General features: G+C 44.7%; 1 protein-coding gene across 1 annotated transcript in view; it reads right to left on the bottom strand.

Annotated features, from left to right (window-relative positions):
* The window catches only part of KLHL2 (kelch like family member 2), a 98,131-nt gene extending 75,967 nt beyond the window's left edge, over positions 1-22,164 (bottom strand). Inside the window, exons 1-2 of the mRNA XM_018558780.1 lie at positions 22,018-22,164; positions 8,069-8,191 (exon numbers count right to left, since the gene is read on the bottom strand). Of these exons, the coding sequence (XP_018414282.1) occupies positions 8,069-8,191; positions 22,018-22,124 (230 nt within the window). The 5' untranslated portion in view covers positions 22,125-22,164. The remainder of the gene's footprint in view (positions 1-8,068; positions 8,192-22,017) is intronic.
* Positions 22,165-22,736: the final 572 nt, after the last annotated feature.

The following is a 22,736-nucleotide window of genomic DNA, read 5'->3' as shown; positions in this document are numbered from 1 at the left end:
AGGTTTCCCGAAGGCTGGGTTCACACCTAGGCGTACCGAATATGCGCGTTTGTCGCACGTTTAGTGCCGCACGTTTTTACGCGCGTTTCTGAGGGCTACCTGGCTGTATCCCAATGGATACGCGCGGCAAATACGCCCCAAAGAAGCTCCTGTACTTCTTTGGGCGTAGGGCGTTTTGCAGCGCGTTCCTATGCACTATAAAAACGCCCAGTGTGAACCATGCCCATAGGCAATCATTGGTTTTCACATGAACGTTTTACAGAGCGTAGGAACGTGCTGTAAAACGCTCAGGTGTGAACCAGGCCTTAGAGACTTGCTAGGAACTGTACAAGAACCCTTGTATGTAAACTGCTGCAGCCGTGATGTTGGTGTAACCACTTCAGGTTGCCGCTGTTCATTTACATTTTGCGGTCCTGAAGTGGGATAAATCGGGGATACTAACATGCTGTTAATATTGAATATACTGTACTTGAATCAAATTTAGGGGCGTTCTTTGCCCTTGATCCTTGCCACTGGGGATTCACCCATACCAATACCAGTATCGGTGCCGACAGAGTTTTTGGGTAAGTAATCCAAAATGCTCCAATACTTCAGTACTCTAGTACTCCACATGCTCCGACACTTAGCCCCGATATCGAAACTTCCGGTCAGAGGGAGATGGTCTCCGCCCGGCAGTGCCGCAAGGGAACACAGAGCCAGCTTCCCGGCCAATCAGGAAGCTGGGCGGCAAACGCGCATATTCGATACGCCTAGGTGTGAACCCAGCCTAAATGAAGCTCACAATAATAACCCACCATAGCAAAAGAGTCTCCCCTTCCACTAGTGTCTTTGGGAACATCTTTATTCTGTGTATCTGACCCCACATATGGGCAGAAAGTATAAATCTTCCATTAGGTGGAAATGATCCCAAGTACAAACAATTAAATATCTGCCGAGTGCGAAGACAGACCATGGTCTAGCACTGGACAAAAAAAGGCCATATAAAGCAAGCTTAACATACAAATAGGATAAAAGCAAGGGGAACCAGATAGACTCAGATTTAACAAGATACAATCAAATCAACAGCAATTCACTTACAATACTGAAACTCTATGTAAACCAGAAGCCAGCCAAGTTCAACTGTGAGGTCAACAAGAAATTACTCAAGTGCATCTGCCCTCAGGCAGCCATGTACACCTTGTTTTCAGTAAAACAATATTAATGGGAGAGCATAATGTTTTGTGTCCATAGTATTCTTCTGTGGCTCCCTGGTAGGGGGGAATGTGGCTGAATTTACATTGTACTGGTGCAGGTGCCCATGTACATGAGCCCTAATAGGATAACACGAGTTGTAGTGATGAACTTGGCCTCGGTGCAAGCCCGGTTTGCCTGTGTTCACTTAAGCTGGTTCAAAAATGTGACTTCTGCCCCCCCCCCTTTCTGGCCCAATAAATCAGTGGCAGCAGCTGTAGCAGGGGCATTCCGTGCCCCTTTGTGATGTATAGCTGCAGGGTGAAGAATGTGCTTCCCGGCAACCCGATTGGGTCGAGAGGAGGAGGTGGCAGCCACAGTTTTTAGTGGTCTTGGGCCCAGGCTCATCACTATGTGTTACCACATTGTTTTGCCCAATGAAGGGACCGCATGTGGTTTTGAAACGTTGCGACACCAAGTTTATCTAAACGTCAATAAAAGATGGACCGATGAAGTGGACCTTGGTGTGCTGGTGACCTCATTATCTCCTATGAAGCCAGCCTCATTGTTTTAAAAGTAAACATTTACAGCAGGACAAGGGATTACCAGAGCACTATCATTTAGCTAAAGAGCCAGCTCAGGAAACATAGCTCCCTTTAGATACCGCCTTTTACGGGAGAGCCAAGATTTAGCCATCTGATCAGAAATGACTAAAAAATCGGCCTCACTTGTCCAGTTTGTATATTTTAGCTTAATCAAAAGATTTTTCAAGTTTTTTGTTTTTGTTTAGCAATTAGCAGGGAAAGCGAACAATGAAATAAATCCACAGCTCTACCTGTTGGATGAAGAAAAAGGCTAGGCAACATTCACATGCAATATGTTTAGTCAGTCACGAAGGGGTTAATCGGCTTCCGATTGGTTGGCCCTGTTCACGGCTCCACACACGCTGCGTGCCACACCTCCCCCCACCTCACGCTCGCCGCTGCCAGACCCGCATCCATGCTCCACACACCGCACCTCCTCCCCGCCTCATGCTCACAGCCCGCCCAAATATCTCAGAAGCAAGTTGCTGGAAGACTGCTCAGGTATGCCTGCACTTTCCCACACATGCTGCACTATAATGTATTGATGGGATTTGTATTCCTCTATAGCTGATGGTACATTGTGCTGTATATTATACATAGGAATATGGGAATACAAATCCCAGCAATACATTATACACTGAATGCTGGGATGTGTTGTACTCCTCTATAGCTGATGGTGTTCTGCATTGCGCTGTATAGAGGACTACAAATCAAGGAATAATACATTATACAGCGCAATGCAGAATACCAGCAGCTATAGAGGAGTACAACAAATCCCAGCAATAATACATTATGCCGTGGTGCAATGCAGAATACCGCCAGCTATAATGTACTATTGCTGGGATTTGTTGTATTCCTCTATAGCTGGTGGTATTCTGCATTGTGCTGTATAATGTACTATTGATGGGTTTTGTAGTCCTCTATAGCCGGTGCCATTCTGCATTCATTGCTGTATAAATTTTACACTATTCATTTCACTATATTGCACACCACACTTTTCTTTTTTACTTCCACCGCTCCAAGCTTGCTCCTGTGACTGACTGCAATCTCAGTACAAACTAATTAATCCCCTCACTGGAGCCATCTTTTCTAATTTTTTTTAAATCAGATTAATCGAACTTAATAATCGGCTAACTAATCGATTTTGAAAAAAAATCGTTAGCTGCAGCTCTATATGTCATATTTAAAAAAACTATGACTTTGTCTGGTCATCTTGACTATAATTTATTAAAAAAATACATACAATGGCACTTTTTAGGAGGGAAATGCTATGAGCCGAGATACCTCTGTATTTCTAAATTAAAGAAGAACGAGAGGATAAACTTTTTCTTAACCCATGCAGTGGGGCCACACCCACACGGCAAGCGTTAAATGCTCGTTTTGGGTCTAGCTTCAAAAATAACAAACTTATACTCACCGGAAGCTCAGAGCTGGCCAGCTGTCACAGCGCTCCCTCCAGCCTGTCTCCCCCTCCCTACAGCATTGGAATCTTCCTCAGCGTCCCCACGTCTATGCACTAGATATAGAACATGATGATTTACGGTACCTTAGACCGCTGCAGAGGAAGGGGAGAGACGCTGGAAGGATCGGTCTAAGAGAAAGCCAGCTGGGAGCATCGGGCGCGTATATCTTTTGTTTTTAGCACAAACGAGTAGTTAACCCTTTCAGTGGGGCTACCCATTACAAAGAGAATTAATCAGTTCTAGATTTATCTTCCAGCCAGATAAGCCAGGCATACAGTATGTGTGCCATATCATTATTAGGTCTCTTTAAGTGGATGTAAACCACCATGTTATATCCATTTTAGAAGTGCAAAAATAATCTGTTGATTTTGCCAGAAATCTTGTGAGCTGCTAACTTCCTGTGCTCCCTCCATCTGTGCACGAGGAGGTGTTGTCATTTCAAAGGGGAAAGTAAGAGCACACATTATTTCTGCCATAGCAACAGTTATTTTCTGTACTTGCAGCATGTTTAAAGGGATGAAACATGATGGAAATGCGCATGCATTGCAGTGATGTACTAAATACAATGAAGGGAATTTATTAAAACTGGAGCAGACAAAATCTGGAGCAGCTGTGTACGGCGACCAATCAACTTCTATCTTTTATTTTCAGATCTTAACTGAACAAACTGATGAGAAGCTGATTGGTTGCCCTGGGCAACTGCTCCAGTTTTGATAAATGCCCCTCAGTACGCTTTGTTTTTTATTTTGCCTTGACAAACTTTACCATGCAAGGCAAACATGGTTTCACCAGTAGCTTTGGCTGCACTGCCACCATCAATCCATCTTCAATTAGGCAGCTGCATATATCATTTAGGGCCTCGTTCACACAACTCTTTCCCTGGATACACTACATACTATACTCGTTAGGACCATCTAGGGGAAGTAGTACCGTGCAGAAGTTTTAAAAAGGAAGAGCTTAGTGTAGAAAGTACTGCAGGGCCTCTTGCTAGAGCAGGGGTGGGCAACTCTGGCCCTCCAGCTGTTGTGAACTACAAGTTCCATGAGGCATTGCGAGGCTGAGAGTTAAAGTCCAGAGGCAAAATGCACAATGGGATTTGTAGTTAAAGCACAGCTGGGGGGCTGGAGTTGCTCACCCCCCACATCCTTATGGGATGATGAGATCACAGTATGAAGCTTCGGGGTTGGGATGTTTATGAGAACCTCGCTGACAGATTAAATCTAATGCAATCGTTCATTTGATTTGCACATTGATTATGTCACCTAGCGTACAGAAGCGGTATCTCAAAAGCAGGAAATAATCAAGGTTGCAAATCAAATCACTGGAATGTGCACAATGCTTCAATGTATGGCTGGGCAAAATAAAATAATATTCAGCACAGCTCCGCAATACATGCACATTTCCTCATACATTACAAGTACAAATAAAAGTATCTGTTCACCTCCCACAAATCCAGTGAGCACCTAACTTTGACATGACAACATTGTGTATTTCTGGCTCTGAATTCCAAAGCACACTGTTGTCAGCCCTGCCTACTTGGTTTTTGATGGATTGCAAAGAACACGTTTGAACAGACAGCCCTGCTTCTGCTGCCCTTACATACCAGCCAATGTTATCAGCTCTGCCTGAATTCTCTCATCTTGGGACTACCGAACTCATACCCTTTTGTTATGGAGATAGTAGAGGGGGGAGGGGTTTCATAGCGGGGAGAACTGGGCAGGGTCAACAACGCTGCTTGGGATGTCGGTACAGCAGAGCCCAAGCACTTAGTCATCATGCTTCTAAGCAGCACCCACTCTCTCAGCTCGGCTTCCCTGAACTTCCTGTCTAGTACAACATCAGTCTCCAGCAGTCATCCTCTACTAGTTTGGAGACGGAGGAAGTAAGGGGTGGGGACCAGGGGAGTGGCTTGTCTTGCTGTGTCTTTGTAGAAACACACATGGCTTACTAGCACATACAAGGGTGTCCCCATAGGGCCCTACAAGGAAAAGGAGCCACCCTAAAACAAGATATCAGTGCCAGTGCTCAGAGGACCAGCTGATCCTGCAGAAAGCTAAAGCCTTAAACATCAAGGAGCAGCATCCATTGTAAGTGATTTCATCAGCATTTGAAATAGCTTTTGACTTGAATATCACTTTTTGCAATTAAAATTTCAGACAAGCGAACCAATCTGTGCGATCCAACAAACACTCCAACGATCCTAAAATCAGAGATCCTACTCAGGTTGCCTTAAAGCTATTCTGTTGCTTAAAAAACAAACAATTAAATAAAAAGACGCCTACAAAAGAATCCTCTGAATACTTCCCTCTCCAGAAAAATACATGGGCTGCCAATACCAATATCCTGTTTGGAAAGCTCATCTAATGGCTTCAATGCTTTTTGACACAGACTCAGAAAAAGTTTGCAGTTTTTGATTTTTTGGTTGCTTCACTTGCTGCATGTTCTATGTCAGTAATCAAAGAAAGTATTGAAGCCAATAGATCAGAATGGCAATCAGACAACTATCACCATCAAAAGGAGGTCGGCATTCACCAGTTTCAACATTTCTCTCGGTGCCTGCTCACACTTGTGAGGAGAGCTGCATTTTCAGCCAACCCAGGTCAGGGAGCACGGAGAACAGGATGAACAGAGACAATAGCTGGTGTCAAAAACCAGGAGATCAGTCAGCCACAGCCAGGGTCATACATGGAAATCAGGAACAACAGCAGCACACTTGGTTGTGTGCAAGGGCAGAGACTGAATAGACAAGCTGATGGTAAACAGTGAACTGGTGCTTGCATCATCACTGAGTCAGGAATTTGCCATGGGTCTTGCCAGTAGCAGAAAAATGACGATGTTTGCGGATTTGGATACAAGAGAGCGCCAAAGAGGAACAGCAGTGTCAAACACCACATAAGCCATACTGCAAGCAACTGGACAAGGAAGTGAAAGAAACCCTGACAGAAATACCATGTGGTGCTTATATTGTGCTCTCGAAGGATTTTTGTATTTTACTGAATATTGACAGGCTTTGTCAGTGTATCAGAGGAGACAAAGCAGATACAGTAGAAGCTAAAAATGTACCTAAGAACCATATGGTGCCTGCTTCAAGAAAAAAATACAATACAATTTTCATCTCTGTTCACACCAGCATTTTTAAAGTGTTTTTCAGACATATTCAGCTTCCGGTGTGTTTACTAAGAGGAGGAAAGCTGTTTCTTTTGCGGCAAAAGCGCAACAAATGCTTAAGCCTGTGACACACTCACATAGGCATGCTGAGCGTACCGAGATGAAAAATGTCATCTTCAGCCGAGCAGCCTAAAACCCGAACGTCACGATGTTAAGTCCATTTGGTTGTGACGTGGGAGCTGATTGGCTGAAGATGCAGTCTTTCATCTGGCCACGCTCAGCTCACACACTGCATGCGAACGTCTGTGCCTCGCAGTTTTGCTTTGCTCCGCACAGCTTTGCATGCAGTGTGTTATGGGCTTTAAAAAAACACCCATATTGCGCATTTACAGACATTCCCAATAAAGTCAGTGGGGCCAAAAAAAACACAGAATTCTGCCGAAATTAGCTCATGTACAGGCCAAACACGAAAGGCGTTTGGCTACGGGCGACAGAATGCTCAGATGTAAACGGGGCCATTGAAAACAATGGAAATCCTCTGAACGTTGTAGTACTTAGCACTTTCAGCTACAAAAATAAATAAATAGGTGTGACTGGAGCCTTCAGGGTGACATGTTCATATAAAAGATGGTGTTTTGCCATCTGTTCACATAATTCAGAATTCATTAAATTATAGAAACATCACTAATAAAAATAAGTCATTTTGCCAGTTCTGTATACTTTACTCACAGTTTAGCTATTTATATATGTATACACACACACACACACACACACACGTGTGATTTCACAGTTCTCAGTCACAAGTTCTATAAATACAATACAACATCCCCCAACATAATTATAATTGGCTACACAGATGTGTTAAAGGTATTTATTTCATTTGTTAACTTTTTTGACTTCATCAGAAATCACGCTCCTCACACACATTCAGCAACTAAGATGATTTCATTCAGGAGCCATTATTAAAGCATGATGAGTTAGGAAGACAAAAAGACATTTTGATCAATTTAACTCCTTAAAGTGACACTAAACTCACGAGTTAAGCCTTACAAATGAATTAAAGTACCTTAATTATTAACAAAATTGTATCTTATTTGTGTACCCCTCGGCTGTAGATCCTTAAATCATCACTGAATTCATGCTGACACTGTCCTTTCTTCTGGAGGGTGGCTACTTTTCTTCCCCATAGTCCTTGTGTGTTGTAGAGTTGCCACCGCTCCAAGTTCACTCCCGTCATGGACTACAATCTCAATACAAAATAGTAACCTAAGTGTGAGATTGTAGTCCATCACAGGAGTGAGCTTGGAGCGGTGACTACTTTACAACACACACAGGGACCAAAGGGAACAAAAGTAGCCACCCTCCAGAAGGAAGGACAGTGTCAGCACCATTTCAGAGATGATTGGAGGATCTACAGCTGAGTGATACACAAACAAGATACATTTTTGTTAAATATGGTACTTAAAGTGACACTAAACTCAGGATGCATTTAACAGCTGGCTTGTCTCATTGGAAACAATAGAGACCCAACATGATTTTCTAACCCAATTGCTTTTATTTCTGAGTCTGGCCAGCTCCAGTCTGTGTGTCTGTTATCCATAGACATGAGATTGTCATCTAATCCAGCCAAAATCAGCGCCTGGTTGCAGTAACATGGAACAGACAAATGTTCTCTCTGATCATTAAAGACATAGGACGAAAAGCACATAAAAAAAAACCCCCAAAAAGGCATACATGCTATACCTTCGCAGTTCATTCATGACCTTGAAAGCCTTTCTGGTATGGCCCGGATTCACAGTTACTGGGCAGAACTTCTCTGCGCTCTCCTTCACTTCCACAGGCTTCTGTTGGCATATTTTGGCGTTTCTGTAAGAAACAGAAAATACAAAAAAAAAAACTTTACACACGTCATGACAGTATTAAATAGTTCACACACAAAACAAAATTGGAAGTGAAAATGTAATTTTTTTATTTCCAGCAACTAAATACCCTACAAGAAGCAATGATAAATGTCAAATGGCGCATCAGCAACCAAGTACGCTAGGAGAAGCGATGGGAAAGGTCAAAGTGGCACATAAAACCAAACAACAAATCTAGTGCAGGGATTCCACTGGAAAGTGGCCTTTATATGTACAACACGCACGTTGATATTTTTTTAACCTCACAGAAAGTCAAATGACACCCTGGGACAAGAATGTAAAAGCACGAGCACAGAACAGGAAGATTAACAGATTAATGTGCGGGCAGATATTTACCACAAGGAACGGGATTTAGCTGAAGAGGGAGTGATGGAAAACATCCCTATAGTGTGCTCATGGTCACATTATCTAGCAAGTTAAAAAAGAGAACAGAAGGCTTTTTTGCTAGAATAGGGAAGGGTTAAAACCCCTATCAGGCTATTTTTTTTTTTTACAGTCTCTATTAGGGAGATTTCCCTTCACTTCCTATCTTACTGGTTCCCAATTGCCCCACAAGTAAAATTCAAAACACTGACAACATACAAAGCCAGCCCCCGACTAGATCTCCAACCTCATCTCAAAAGATCACCCAAACCACCCCCTCCGCTCCTCTCAAGACCTCCTGCTCTTCAGGTCCCTTGTCACCTCCTCCCAGGCTCGCCTCCAGGACTTCTCCCAAGTCTCCTACCCTCTGGAACTGCCTACCCCAATCTGTCCGCTTATCTCCTACTCTGTCCACCTTTAGGCGATCCTTAAAAACTCATCTCAGGGAAGTCTATCCCACCTCCACATAACTGTCCTGTTATTTCTTCCATTCGCTCATCCAACACAATTATTACCTTTCGTAGCACTTGCCCCTCCTATTAGATTGTAAGCTGTCACGAGCAGGGCCCTCCTAGCCCTATTGTACTGAAGTCGTATTGTAACTGTACCGTCTCCCCCCATTGTGTAAAGCGCTGCGCAATATAAATCCTAAATAATAATAATAATAATAATCTTACAGATGCAACAGGAAGGGAAAGAAATCTCCCCAAAGTAAAGCTGGCCATATACTAATTATTTTGTCTTTATCAGCCCCATGGGCAGAGTGAGTCTCCATTCCCACCTAGGCGTCAGTTTTTCCATGTGTAAAACACGCGTTTTTACACACGTCTTTCCCGCCCATGGTTTGCTTGTTTTTGTTCGTTGTGCACATTTGTACGGGCGTTAAGACGCGCATAGACAATGACGTGCGTTTTATTGAGCTGATCAAAATGCATTGCAGTGAAAGTGCGCAAACACGTTCAGGAATGTGCAAACCGCTTGTGTCTGCGTTTTAATGCACTTCCATTGAAGTCTATGCGGTCAAACATGCTGTAATCTGCCTGAAAGAAGATCATATACCTTTTCCAGTGTTCAGCGGTTTACAGCTTGCAACAAAACTCTCCGGTGTAAACAGGGTCCATAGAAATGAATGGGATTTCTTGTGTTGAGGGTTTTGTTGCACTTAGCTTTGAGCGTCAAAACGCCCAGGTGTGAACAGGGGCTGAGAAGAAAGAAATGCCTTTGCCAGGTTACTGTATTCAGACAGTGGTGGGTGTCAGAATACCCCAACAGTGGCTGCAGCTAATTGGCTGCAGTCACTATTCAGCCCAGGACCCCACACTGAAATTTCAGTGTGGGGGCCAAAACCGAAGCAGTGAATGGCCACTTTAGGATGAATTCCCATCTTATGACCGTTGCCACCAGAATATTTGTCCCCACTGAGTGATTTCTTCTCACAACAACTCTAAGACCCCATTCACACTGAGCTACATCAGAAAAAGCACTTTTTCAGCACTGATTTGAGCTGAGCGACATTGAGCTACAGTGCACATATCGTTGCGCTACTTTTGGCATGGACTTTGTAGCCGCTGCATTGGGCTGTATCCAATCAAGTGACACTTCTGTAGCACGACAATGCCGCGCATATTCCTGCAACATCGAGCTACACCATTGAAGTCTATTGGGTCACACTGCACGAAATCCGACGGAAAAATAGGTCATGTTCAAGCGACAAGCTTGAGCTACAAGCTACATTGAGCTGTGAGATGTGAACAGCTCCATTGAAATGCATTGGAAGAGCTACACTGAGCTTCATGTTTGAGCAATTTGTGAGCTGAAAATAGCGCTACAAATGGCTCAGTGTGAATGGGGTCTCAAATGTTGGATTTTCCATTACTACCTGTCTTTGCGACAACAGTCACCAGGTCATATAGTAAGCGTAAATCTCCCTAGACAGCAATAAAAACTTGGCAGAGGTTCCAATTTTGTCCTACTTCATAGAAAACTGAAAAATAGAAGAAAAAAAAAATCTGTCTACACTCAAAACTTTTCTGTTTAAATTTTGGATAGAATGGGGAAGTGTTAGAACCCATCATGTTATACTGCTATCCAGGACTCCGTTCAAGAGATCTCCCCTCACTTTCTATTCCGGGGACAAGCTTTCACCAGACAGGAAGTGAGAGAAAATCTGCAACAAGGAAACAAACAATAAAAACTGACAGAGGTTCCAGATTCCCTTACTTAGAATGAATTCCATGTATAGAAACGTGCTCTAAACATATTTAAATGCAGGTTTGACAGTGCCAGTGTAACATGTGGACGAGGTTACACTCCACAACACTAAACAAAATCTTTAGGCCTTGTTTAGTAGAACATTTGTATACTCTGGTTCACCCCTGTGGCCCTGTGTACACTTACTACCTCATGTTTCCACAGGCACCAATAAGAAACACGGTCCAGACTTCCAAATGACCCCCTATAATGCCACATTCTACAATTGCTCTATTTCTTCTCATGTTACACCCACTTAAAAAGGAGAACTATGGGGTCAGTGTTTTTCCCCATAGTTCTCCTTAGGGTAACGGGAGGACACAAACTAGCGTCCTCCCGTTACCCTAAGCTCAGTATACCGCGAGCTGTAGCTCATTATACACTGAGACACCGCACCTGGAGCGGATCCCGACATAGATGACGGGATCCGCCCAGCTGCGTGAGTGACAGCTGGCTCTGCCTATCTAGAGGCAGAGCCAGCTGTACCCGCCCCCTCCCCCGTCCGTTCCGCCAGTCAGCGCTGGCAGATCGGAGCGGGGAGAGGGGAATCCAGCCCCTCCCCCTGTCATGGCAGAGAGCCGTGACAGGATCGAGAGGTGAGGGAACCCGGTATGTGTTCTCTCACCTCCCGATCTACTGAGCCGACCTGTGACAGTCTCATTGTCACAGGTCGGCTAGAACTATGAGGTGAGTGGAAATCACTCATCTCATAGTTCTTCTTTAAGTATCTAGCCCATAAAATAATTACCAGAGCTGCTAGGTTAATCCTGCGCTGATTTCTGTGACACATTTCTCATTCATGTAACATACAGCAAAGCAATGTCATACATGATTACTTTATTGCTATCTAAAATGTCATCTACGCCATTAAAATAAGTCACCCATTAACCTGCTGCAGGTCGGCCTTCCTACACACTAACTGTGGCTGAGCAGTGGGGGGCATTTACATGAATGTTCCAAGAATCATGTCGGTTTCTACTTTTTTCCATCTCTCTGTAAACAGCATCCCCGTTTATAACCAAACTTTGCAGAACTGCAGGTAAATATGTTCTTAACCCTTGTAGTGGGGATACACCCAGCATGGCAAGGGCTAAACCCAATGGGGTCTATTCACAAAAGGGTGAAGATTTTGGAGAAGGGAACAATCTAGGACAACATAGCTGAAATGGAAAGTGAGCTGAATTGGAGAATTTTTCCAAATCGGCTATGTTGGCCTAGATTGTTCCCTTCTCCTGCCTTCTCCTAACTCTTCACCCTTTAGTGAATAGACCTGAATGTTTCAGTGTAATACAGAATACATAACATCACTGCTTCAATCACACACGTCAAATGATGACGACAATAGAAGAGGCTTTCCTCCTCCTATTTCCTAAACATATTACAAAGGGTGTTTCTCAGAACAGGACTATCTGGTCTTAAAGTCGTTCTAATGTCACACCATATAGTATCCTGTTAGAACATCAGCAGTGTACTAGGAATACATACTGGAGTTGGTTTTCATAATACAATCAAAGCTTACTTGAAGAAAATCCCTTATGTAGTGAACGCTGCCTTCAGTCTGCTCATCACTTTCAACAACTACCTCAGATTCCCAGTGTGCTTTGCTTCTCTTTCCCTGCTGCTTGATGGAATCTCAATATTTCAAGACTACATAGCCCTTTAACCGATTAATCGAACTCAATAATCGGCTAACTAATCGATTTTGAAAATAATCGTTAGCTGCAGCTCTACCATAAAGCATCACTTCCAGCAATCAATGATGTTACATTGTGAGAAGTTCAAATACAAATCCTATGGGTAAAACAATCCTTCATTTTTTTTTAGCTGTTTAATTGGAGTTCAGTCTCAGTCCCCGTTCACATTGAGCAGATTACCGCTCTAAAAATCACACATATTGCCTCGCGATATCTCGCACGTCCAATGATATTCAATAGAGCTATTCAATTCTACAGCTCAATGTCGCCTGTCGCTCGTGCAGGACCCTTTTTGCGCGGATGTCGCGCGATTTTGCTCGTATTTTCAAGCGGCCCAATACAAAAGGTTGCGCGATCGTAGTGTAAAAGATCGCGTGGAAATCCGCACGAGTTGCATGTCGCTCAGTGTGAATGGGGTGTCAAAGTGGACCCCGCCCTAATACTTATTTCCAGATAAGCCCATCTAATTATAATTACTAGCCCGGTTTGTTTGTCTTTTCCACATACGAATACAATTCTTGTCCACATCCTATAGTTCCTTGCTGCCATTTTAACTCAGAGACCTCATCGGTGGCCAAGTTCTTCTTACAGGTTTTTGCTTCCCTGAGATCTTGTAATATTTTGATCTCACAGATCTCAGGGAAAAGCCCATTCATACTATTTTCCCCACAGATCTTGCAATTTACTTGAAAGGCACTGGTGACGTCGCCATCCTAGGGGCTACATCACCAGTGCTTCGAGCAACCAGGAAGTGGGATTACATTAAAGAAAGTCACAGTATGTACTACCGTGTAATAATATCAGCATTGTAGTAGGGATACATAGGATAGTAGTTTTTAATAATACAATCAAAGCTTACTTGAAAAAAAATCCCTTTTATGTAGTGAGCATTGCCTTCTGTCTGCCCAGCACTTTCACCAACTTCCTCAGATTCCCAGTGTGCTTTGTGTCCATTTCCCTGCTGATTGATCTGATACAAATCTGGATTTCTCAAGACTACATAGACCATCATGCATTGCTTCCAGCAAGCAATGATGACGTTACATTGTGGGAAGTTTAAATGTTGGGTAGACGACAAGCTTAGTAAGAGTGGTGACACAAGAAAGTGCATATTCATAGGGCTGAGTGAAATTGTGTCACTGTATAGAGGAATTAAATCCTATGGGCATCTTCAATAAGTATACAAACTTCTAAACTGATATGGTTCCAAATAGGGATGCACCGATACCATTACTAGTATTGGTGGCGAGTACTCGCCCAAATGCTCCGTTGCCAAGCCCGATACTTCCGGTATCAGGAAGCCGGGCAGCGGGTCATTACAACCATAGATACCCTTAAGCTGACATCCAGGCAAGCAGCTATAGTTCAATTACATATGGGTGAGCTTCTTTATCTGTCAAAAGAGAGCCATTTCTTTTCAAACAAGAACGGTCTGTTTGAAAGCTTAGAAAGCAGCTAAAAATAACAGTCGAATTATAGATCGGAACTGCCGTAGCTGCCAATTATTTTGTACAGCCGGTCTCGTGATCCATTCAGCCCTGCCAGACAGCACAGCCAGGCCCAACATTCCATAAGACCCCTATGCAATACAACATGGTGGAAAACCTTACTCGGCCTCTGACTGGACAATAAAGTAACAGCAGCACACTGATGAGGCCATTGCTCTCTCTTCCTGTCAGCATGTACGGTGCACCAGCCCCTAACTAAAGCTGGCCACCCACAAAGATTAGTCTCATTCAGCCCAGTAGGCTGTCTGCGTTTATGGCTGTACATCCATGTGCATGTAGGTTTACACAAGCACCGGCCTATACCCACATACAGCCTATGGGTAGCGGTACGCAGCACCTGTGGTTCCCAGAGAGGGAAATATGCCTGCATTGAACATTGTACAGCCCCATTAGCCCATATGTGGCCTGTCTCTGCTGCTGACCTCCTGAAAGTGGTAGCTGTCTTGCGTCAAGACTTCTGAGTCACTGACTCAAAACAAGCACGCAAGTGAAGGCTTCAGAAACGTTAGAGCTCTCTACACTTCTTCTGGGTTAGTGACTCAGATGAGAAACATCACAGGCAGGCAATTAGAATTTTCACAAGGAAAGGTAATCGTCTCCTGACAGAGCTTCATAAAAAGGAGCTCGTCAGGTCAGAAATATGGGAGCTGCATTCGTCACCAGGCTTAGAAGGTACCAACTCCAGGAATGTCATCATGCTCATCCTCGTCTCACATGGGTACCTCACCTAGATCAAGGATGTGAAAACCATGTGTCATTGCAATCTAATATTGCCATGCTAATTCCATGCCAGTCACTCACTGAGGGTAGATTTACATTCATGTGTTGTGGTAAAACATTTGTATAAACAAACGTTATTGTACATGCAGTGCCACGCAAAGCACCACAACACTGGGATGTGAACAATGTTGGGGTACGCTGCATTATAACCTGTTTTAGGGCATTAACAGCCAAATCAAGATAAAAAAGCGGGAATCACCCCACAATATAACCCCAGCCTATCTATGAGCATAATGTATCATCATATTAACTTGTACATTGAATTGCCATTATTTCTAGCCTACTCCTATTCAGCTGAAGGATCTCCAAGTTTGTACACTTACTTTTTAAAGAAATCCACCCATTTACGCATCATGTTTTCACTGCCCTGTGAATACGCACGGCTGTGTCACCCATTGCACAGAGCCTGCTGTCTGAACTACTCAGAAGGAGATTTACTACAGGAAATGTGCCACATGGACATCATAATGGCTTGCAGGCAGCAAGGTACCAGGTTATGCAGCTCTTAGAAGGCGAAATTTAAGCAAGTGGGGCTACTCCCCACACTGCAAGGGTTAAGTGCTCATTTTGTCTAGGGAGCAAAAAAAAAAAAAGTTATACTCACCTGGACCGCGATCACGGCTGGCGTTTAGACGGATCCCTGGAGCCTTGCTCCCCCTCTGCTCCAACAGCCTAAGAATCCCTGAGTCATCATGTTCTATACAGTGTATTGGATGTATAAGGACGCTGAGGGACATACTATCGCTGGAGTGGAGGAGCACTGTGGGAGCCAGCCGCGAACATGGTTTAAGTGACTAACTTTTTTGTTTTTAGCTCCCTAGAGACAAAAACACTTAACCCTTGCAGTGCAGGAGTAGCCCTACTGCAAGGGTTAAGATTTGATTTACCCGGAGATCTGCTTTAACCCCTTCGTGACTGACGACGTACATCGCCAGCATCGGGGCTGTTTAAACAGACTCCCGGCGGGACTCTGTTTAAACTTGTAGAGTCGACTGTCGGCTTTACAACAGAAGCAATCCTGGCAACTTACCTGTCGCCAGATCGCTTCTGTGTCCCGAAGAAGGGGCCGCCCCCCCGCGCCAGACACCGCCACCGTGCTTCCCGGGCTCCGTTGCCCCTCCTACGGGCCCGGGACCGGCGATCTTTGTGTCCGCGGGGAGCTGGGGAGGAGGTCGACGAACTTCCGTTCATCGATCCCCTCCCCGTTCTATGGGACCGGGAGCGATGCAGATTGCATCACTTCCGGTCCCTGGGCTGTCAGTTCTGGGCTCCTGCAGCCCAGCTATAAGCTATTGAAGTGCGATCTGCACTTCAATAGCTTATTTCCAGTGTAAAGGTGACACTGAGGGTCTTTTGGACCCCCAGCATCACCTTAAAGAGGACCTGTCACCACCATCTGCTATTACATGGGGGGGCTTGCAAGCCCCCCCATGTGATAGCAGTCAAAGTAAAGTAAAAAAAAAAAAAAAAAAAGTTTTTAAAATTAAAATGAAATAAAATAAATCTAATAATAATAAAAAAAAATTTAAAAGTACCCCGCCCCCGCGAGCACGCGCGTCGCCACGTAAACACGCGTCGGGTGCGCCTACGCATGAAAACGACGAACGCGCTACACATGTTGGGTATCGCCGCGCACGCCGGAGTGAGAGCAATAATTCTAGGGCCAGTATTTTGGGGTATCTCTAAATTGATGACCTGTGGGGGCTTTTAAAGCGTCTTCTATTAACTTTTTGGGGTACTGCAGTTTTTCGCCGTTTCACGGACGCATGCAATTTGTAACCTGGGCATGTTGGGTATCGTTTTACTCGTTGTAACCTCATCTTTTATATGTCATTTAAAAAATTGGTATTTTGTTGTGGTTTGGGGCATGAAATAAAATTTTTCACTAAATGTTGGGGTTTAATAAGGAGTTGCGCTAATATTGCGCAACATAAAAATTTGCAACTACCACCATTTTATTCTATAGGGTCTTGGCATTCAGAAAATATATAATGTTGGGGGGTTTTAAGTCATTTTCAGGCCTAAAATGTGGAATATAACATGGGTGCAAAAAATGAAAAAAGGGCCTCAGTCATGAAGGGGTTAAAGATAAGAAAACAATGGGAGCTGCCATATTCCTGCCTTGACGAATTCCCTTTAAATTGAACCTGTCGGGAAGGAGAACTTTAATAGCAGCTCCATCTTTTCCCACTTCAACTCATGCTCCAGACACTCAGGTAGCCCTAATCCAGGCATGCTTCAAATACCAAACACAGCCTCCTGCAGTAAGATGGCGTGGTGGCACCCCACGCAATGTGCGCCTTTCTTATGCCATGGGGCATACCACAAGCCAGACTAGGAACTGAAGCTGGCATTTGTTTATTGAGGTTTTGGGTTCAGACTGGCTGAGATCTACAGACACTTGCCCATCCTGAACACAAATGACACCTCAATAAAATCAGAACGTGTAAACATTGTCCCCAGCTAGCCACAGACCTTCATTAATCTGCTAAATGCCGCTTAGAATAAAACACATTCCTTTGTGTCTTTGGCTCCATACTTCAAAAGGACAAAACAATAGGATATTGTAACAAAACCACAGACTGCAATGGTGACAAACTCCAACCGGCTGTGAGGATTCTAAAGGCAGCAATGGGACAAGGACACAGAGGTCGGAAGAAACAGTCAAATAAGACGTCACAGGCGATCCAAGTGAGAAAAAACGTGTTTCGTTTGTAAAGAGAAGCAGAAGCAGCTTATGCCATGACAAAAACGTGGCTGCAGGACACTGTGCCACTCATCTAGCTGCCCCCACAGCACAGCAGGCATCACATGCGCCTAGAAGAACAAATCACATGGCCAACAATGACTCAAATAAGAAAACCGGCACACAAACATGTTTTCCTACTTGGGGGAAAGCGATTATCTCCTTCTTTCCCACAAAACAGGAATGCCTAATGTACTCTACCCGACAGGAAGCACATGGCATATCCTGGAACAAGCATCACTTCCACCACCAAGAAATGGCCGGAAAGAAGGGAACTCATTACAGCAGCAGTCACTGTAAGGTCATTTGTGAAACCACACTCATTAGTAAGCCACGATTAGAATATCCTACAAATCATACTAATCATCCTATTGAAATCTCCTTTCCAGCTGTCTGTTGGTATAGAGTCTGGCTTGTAGAACGTAACAGAACACTTATTAAAAACCAAGTTAGAAAATACTTCTGAAAGCAGAGCAAGCTGAAGGCATCGCTATTGATTGGGAGCTTAAGGCTTAATGTGGTTATAGGTATTGACCAGCACGAGTTCATGCAAGGCCAGTGTAGCCGGGTCATCAGATAACGGCTCTCCTCGGATTCACTTCAAACGCACTCAACATTTATATACACATAAAAGATATATACAAACACACGCTTCATAGGAGACGAGGGAGCACAAATTCATATGGATTGCAGGAGCCAAGAAGCACAGCTCCACTGACATCAAAAGCTAGACGCCCGCTGTAATTGTTAAAACAGAACTCTGGGAAAAGCAAACCTTAACCCTTGCAGTGGGGACACCCCAGACACAGCAAGGGTTAAGTCTGGGGTAGGCAAACTCCGGCCTTCCAGCTGTGGTGGAACTACAAATCCCGCGAGGCATTGCAAGATTCTCACAGCCCCACAGACATGACTCCCGGAGAGAGATGCTTCATGGGATTTGTTGTTTCACCACAGCTGGAGGGCCGGAGTTTGGCTACCCCTGGGTTAAGTGCTCCTTTGTCTAGGGCAGGGTTAGCCAAACTCTGGCCCTCCAGCTGTGGTGAAACTACAAATCCCATGATGCATCTCTCTCCGGGAGTCATGTCTGTGGGGCTGTGAGAATCTTGCAATGCCTCGCGGGATTTGTAGTTCCACCACAGCTGGAGGGCTGTAGTTTGGTTACCCCTGGCCTAGGGAGCTGAAATAACAGGTATACTCACTTGATCCTCAGAGCCAGTTTGCTCCTACGCCGCTCCCTCCAGTGACGGTATGTCCCTTGGCGTCCTAACGTTCTGTACACTGTGTATAGAATGCGATGACTTACTGGACCTTAGACTGCTGAAGCAGAGTAGTGAGGCTGAAGAGACTGGCCTAAGAGCAAGTTGGCTCGGAGGATCAGGCGAGTATAACTTTGTTATTTTAGCTCCCTAGACAAAGTAGCACGTATCCCTTGAAGTGTGTGGGGGGATAGCCCCACTGCAAGGGTTACCATTTGATTTCCCCGGGGTGCTGTTTTAAGGTGCATTGGCTACCTGGCCCCTGGAATTTGTCCATCCTTGACAAAAGGGATTATGGACTCCTTTGCGAGAGCTCATTTCCTGCACAAATGAACAGTGTGATGAACTTCACTCACAATTCTAGGACAGGGTGCAGATAAAAGGGAAATATGTAGGCTGCCATTGTGGAGACAACCAGTACTAGCCTAAAAACACTATTGGCCGTCTGCGTCCTCAATACTAATTTCATTATATCTAAAGCCAATTTTTTGTTTGTTTTACACCTGGTTAAACCCGTGTCTCTTTGGAGACATTTCCCTGCACTTTCGGTCCTGTAGACACAAAGAAATGTCTTCAAATTTAGGAAAATCTACTCAGACAAGGTGTCACTAAACCAATCCAAAAAGCCAACTTTGGATTGTAGATGCACTTTAAAAACCCGACAACAAAAACGGGCATCCCCTTAAGACCCCATTCACACTGAGCGACATGCAAATCGTGCGACATTGAGCGACATTGAGCGACGTGTCGCGCGACATCTTCCTATTGGGCTGTATGCAATCAGGAGCAATATCGCTCAAAATCGCTCTAAAAAAGGGTCATGTAGAAGCGACAAGCTACCAGCGACGAGCTACAAGCGATATTGAGCGACATTGAGCGACGAGATGTGAACAGCTACATTGAAATGTATTGGTGAAGCTACATGGAGCGATATAGTGCGGAAATATGAGCGATATCGCTACAAAAATCGCGCGATAAATCGCTCAATGTGAACGGGGCCTAAAAAAGGGTCATGTAGAAGCGACAAGCTACCAGCGACGAGCTACAAGCGATATTGAGCGACGAGATGTGAACAGCTACATTGAAATGTATTGGTGAAGCTACATGGAGCGATATAGTGCGGAAATATGAGCGATATCGCTACAAAAATCGCGCGATAAATCGCTCAATGTGAACGGGGCCTAAGGTGCCCATACACCTGCCGATTATCTACCATAATCGTGGGTGATCCCGCGATCGTATGATAATCAGCAGGTGTATGGAAGGCGTGCAACCGTTTCTACTGTGCGGTCGCACGTCTTGTCTTCCGAGCTTGAAAACCTGCCGAAAATCGTAAGATTTTAGGGTTAGTGGCGTGCTCGGAAGACAAATGCCGAACTGCCCCCTTAGCATTGGAATCATCGCAAGATGATCACAAGTACGATCTGCCTGTCCAAGATGGGCAGATCGTACGAGATTTTAATTACCTTACAACCATCGCACAACGAAAGTGATGGTTGTAAGGTGTATGGCCAGCTTTAGAGAGAGTTCCCTTTACTTCCTTACCTAGAGACAAAATAGGAAATGAGGGGGGAAAGGCCCTCTTGGCCAGCGGTCATAGAAACAGGTGTCCCTGCTGGAAGATCTTCCCTTACCTTCTGTTCTGGTGACAACTGCAAAGTTTGGATCTCTTATCACTTTCTGTTCTGGTGACAATGGTTACCAAGACAAATACAGAGGATGAATCCTTCCAGAAAGGTTACAGAGCTATAAAACGCTGGCAAAGGTTCCTTCCCTCGGATCTTCACCCTCTAGGAGAGCTATACTGTACTGATGCAGAAGCTGACAGATGGAACCACAGTGTGCAGGTCCTGACCTACCAGGAAGTGTGTCACATGCAGAAGGGTTTTAGACGGCATAGCTCTTCAAGAGAGTGATGCGAGGAATAGTTTGCTTTTCTTCCCCAGAAGATGACAGGGTCACTTGAAGTTGGATGCTCAGAACAGGCATGCAGCCACTAAAGTCAGAACTCTCAATCTATGTCCTTGCTCTCGGTCTGCAAGTCCTACAGCTACAGATCAGCATGACAGCTCGCACTTTCAGTAGTAAAGGTCAGCGATGGCAGCCCAAGTATTCTGCTCAAGACAGGTCTCCTTTAAATGCCACAAGACCCTATATAAGTTTTACTTACCTGTACACAAAGGCAGGTTTTTGCAGAGACTGAAGGAGCTTGTTCCACTTCCCTTCACTGAGCGCACTGAGCTGATGTAAATAGATCCAGGTACACTCTAAAGCACTGTGTAATATTCAGCACGGGGCAAGCCCCATAGGCTTCAAGGGGGCAATTCCTAGAACATTTAATGGGGAGATTCCTAAAGCAGGAGTAGCCAAATTTCAGCCCTCCAACTGTTGCGGAACTTCAAGTCTCATAAGGCATTGCAAGACTGACAGATGCAGATATGACTACCAGAAGCAGAGGCATGATGGAATTTGTAGTTCCACCACAGCTGGAGGGATATAGTATACCTACCCCTGTCCTATTCAACAGGGCAATTCCTTTAGGCTTTAATGGCACTATTACTATAGGCTGCAACAGGAAACTCCCCATAGAATTCAACAAGTTCTATACTATTTAATGAGTCAATTCCTATAGATGTCAATGGGAGCAATTTCTATAGACTTCAATTGCACAATTCATAGAAATCAGTGGGACATTTCCTCTAGGAATCACTAGGACAATCCCTATAGGATCAAATAGGACAATTCCTATAGGAATCACTAGGACAATTCCTATAGGATTAAATGGGACAATTCCTATAGGATCAAATAGGACAACTCCTCTAGGAATCACTAGGACAATTCCTATAGGATTAAATGGGACAATCCCTCTAGGAATCGGTGGGACAATCCCTCTAGGAATCGGTGGGACAATCCCTCTAGGAATCGGTGGGACAATCCCGCTAGGAATCGGTGGGACAATCCCTCTAGGAATCGGTGGGACAATCCCGCTAGGATTCGGTGGGACAATCCCTCTAGGATTCGGTGGGACAATCCCTCTAGGAATCGGTGTCACAGTATCTCCCATTCAGCTGTTCCCAGATGGTTGGACTCTCATACATGGAGTATGAGGCATGGCAGAGGACAGATGGTACAGAAGTCACCCGGGACATGTGATGGGGACACACACGGCTCCTTACACTGCAGTGACAGGCGACGTCTCCATGCTGCTGGCTGAGCTGCGGGCAGATGTCAGCACCATTCCTCGGGCCGGCGGAGCGGAGTCCTGTACCGGCTCCCCGCTCATTCCATTGCTGCTCGGCTTGTGTCCCGGTTGTACCCGGTCTCCCTCCACAGATGTCTCCTCCGGTGTCCGGAGCTCAGGCGTCTGATGCTCCCCCAGCTGTGCCCGTATGATGGACTCACTCCACACAACTACAGGGCTCTATCCACATCCTGAACTCGCCTCTCCTCAGCCAATTAGGACCAAGCTAGGGAAAGCAGTGGCGCCCTCTGCCTGTGGAAGACTGCCATGTCCGCTCTCATGTGTGCCCTGAGATGTCATAGCCACTTTATATCTGTTTATATTCTGCCTTCCCGGCTTCCTCCTTTTCCTCCCTCATCAACGTCCTCACAATATATGTTTAAATGAAACCTGTAAAACTGTATTTTAGTGCAAGTTATTAAATACTAATTTTTAGGAATGCACCGATCGACACCAATACTTTTCCTCAAGTACTCGCCGATACCAATCACCGATACTTTCTTTAGTGTCATGTGACAGTTTGTCTAAAACAATACAGACTGATGATTTTAGGAAAGTGGTGAAGCGCTAGGTCCCGGTCACAGCTGCAACCCTGGAAGTTCTGCCACTGACTCCAAGCTGTAGAGGGATTACAAATCCCAGCAATACATTATA

The sequence above is a fragment of the Nanorana parkeri genome, unplaced genomic scaffold (genome assembly GCF_000935625.1).
Source record: "Nanorana parkeri isolate BGI_ZX_2015 unplaced genomic scaffold, ASM93562v1 scaffold358, whole genome shotgun sequence".
In the NCBI taxonomy this organism is placed as follows: Eukaryota; Metazoa; Chordata; class Amphibia; order Anura; family Dicroglossidae; genus Nanorana; species Nanorana parkeri.
This window is presented reverse-complemented; position numbering and strand designations above follow the sequence as displayed.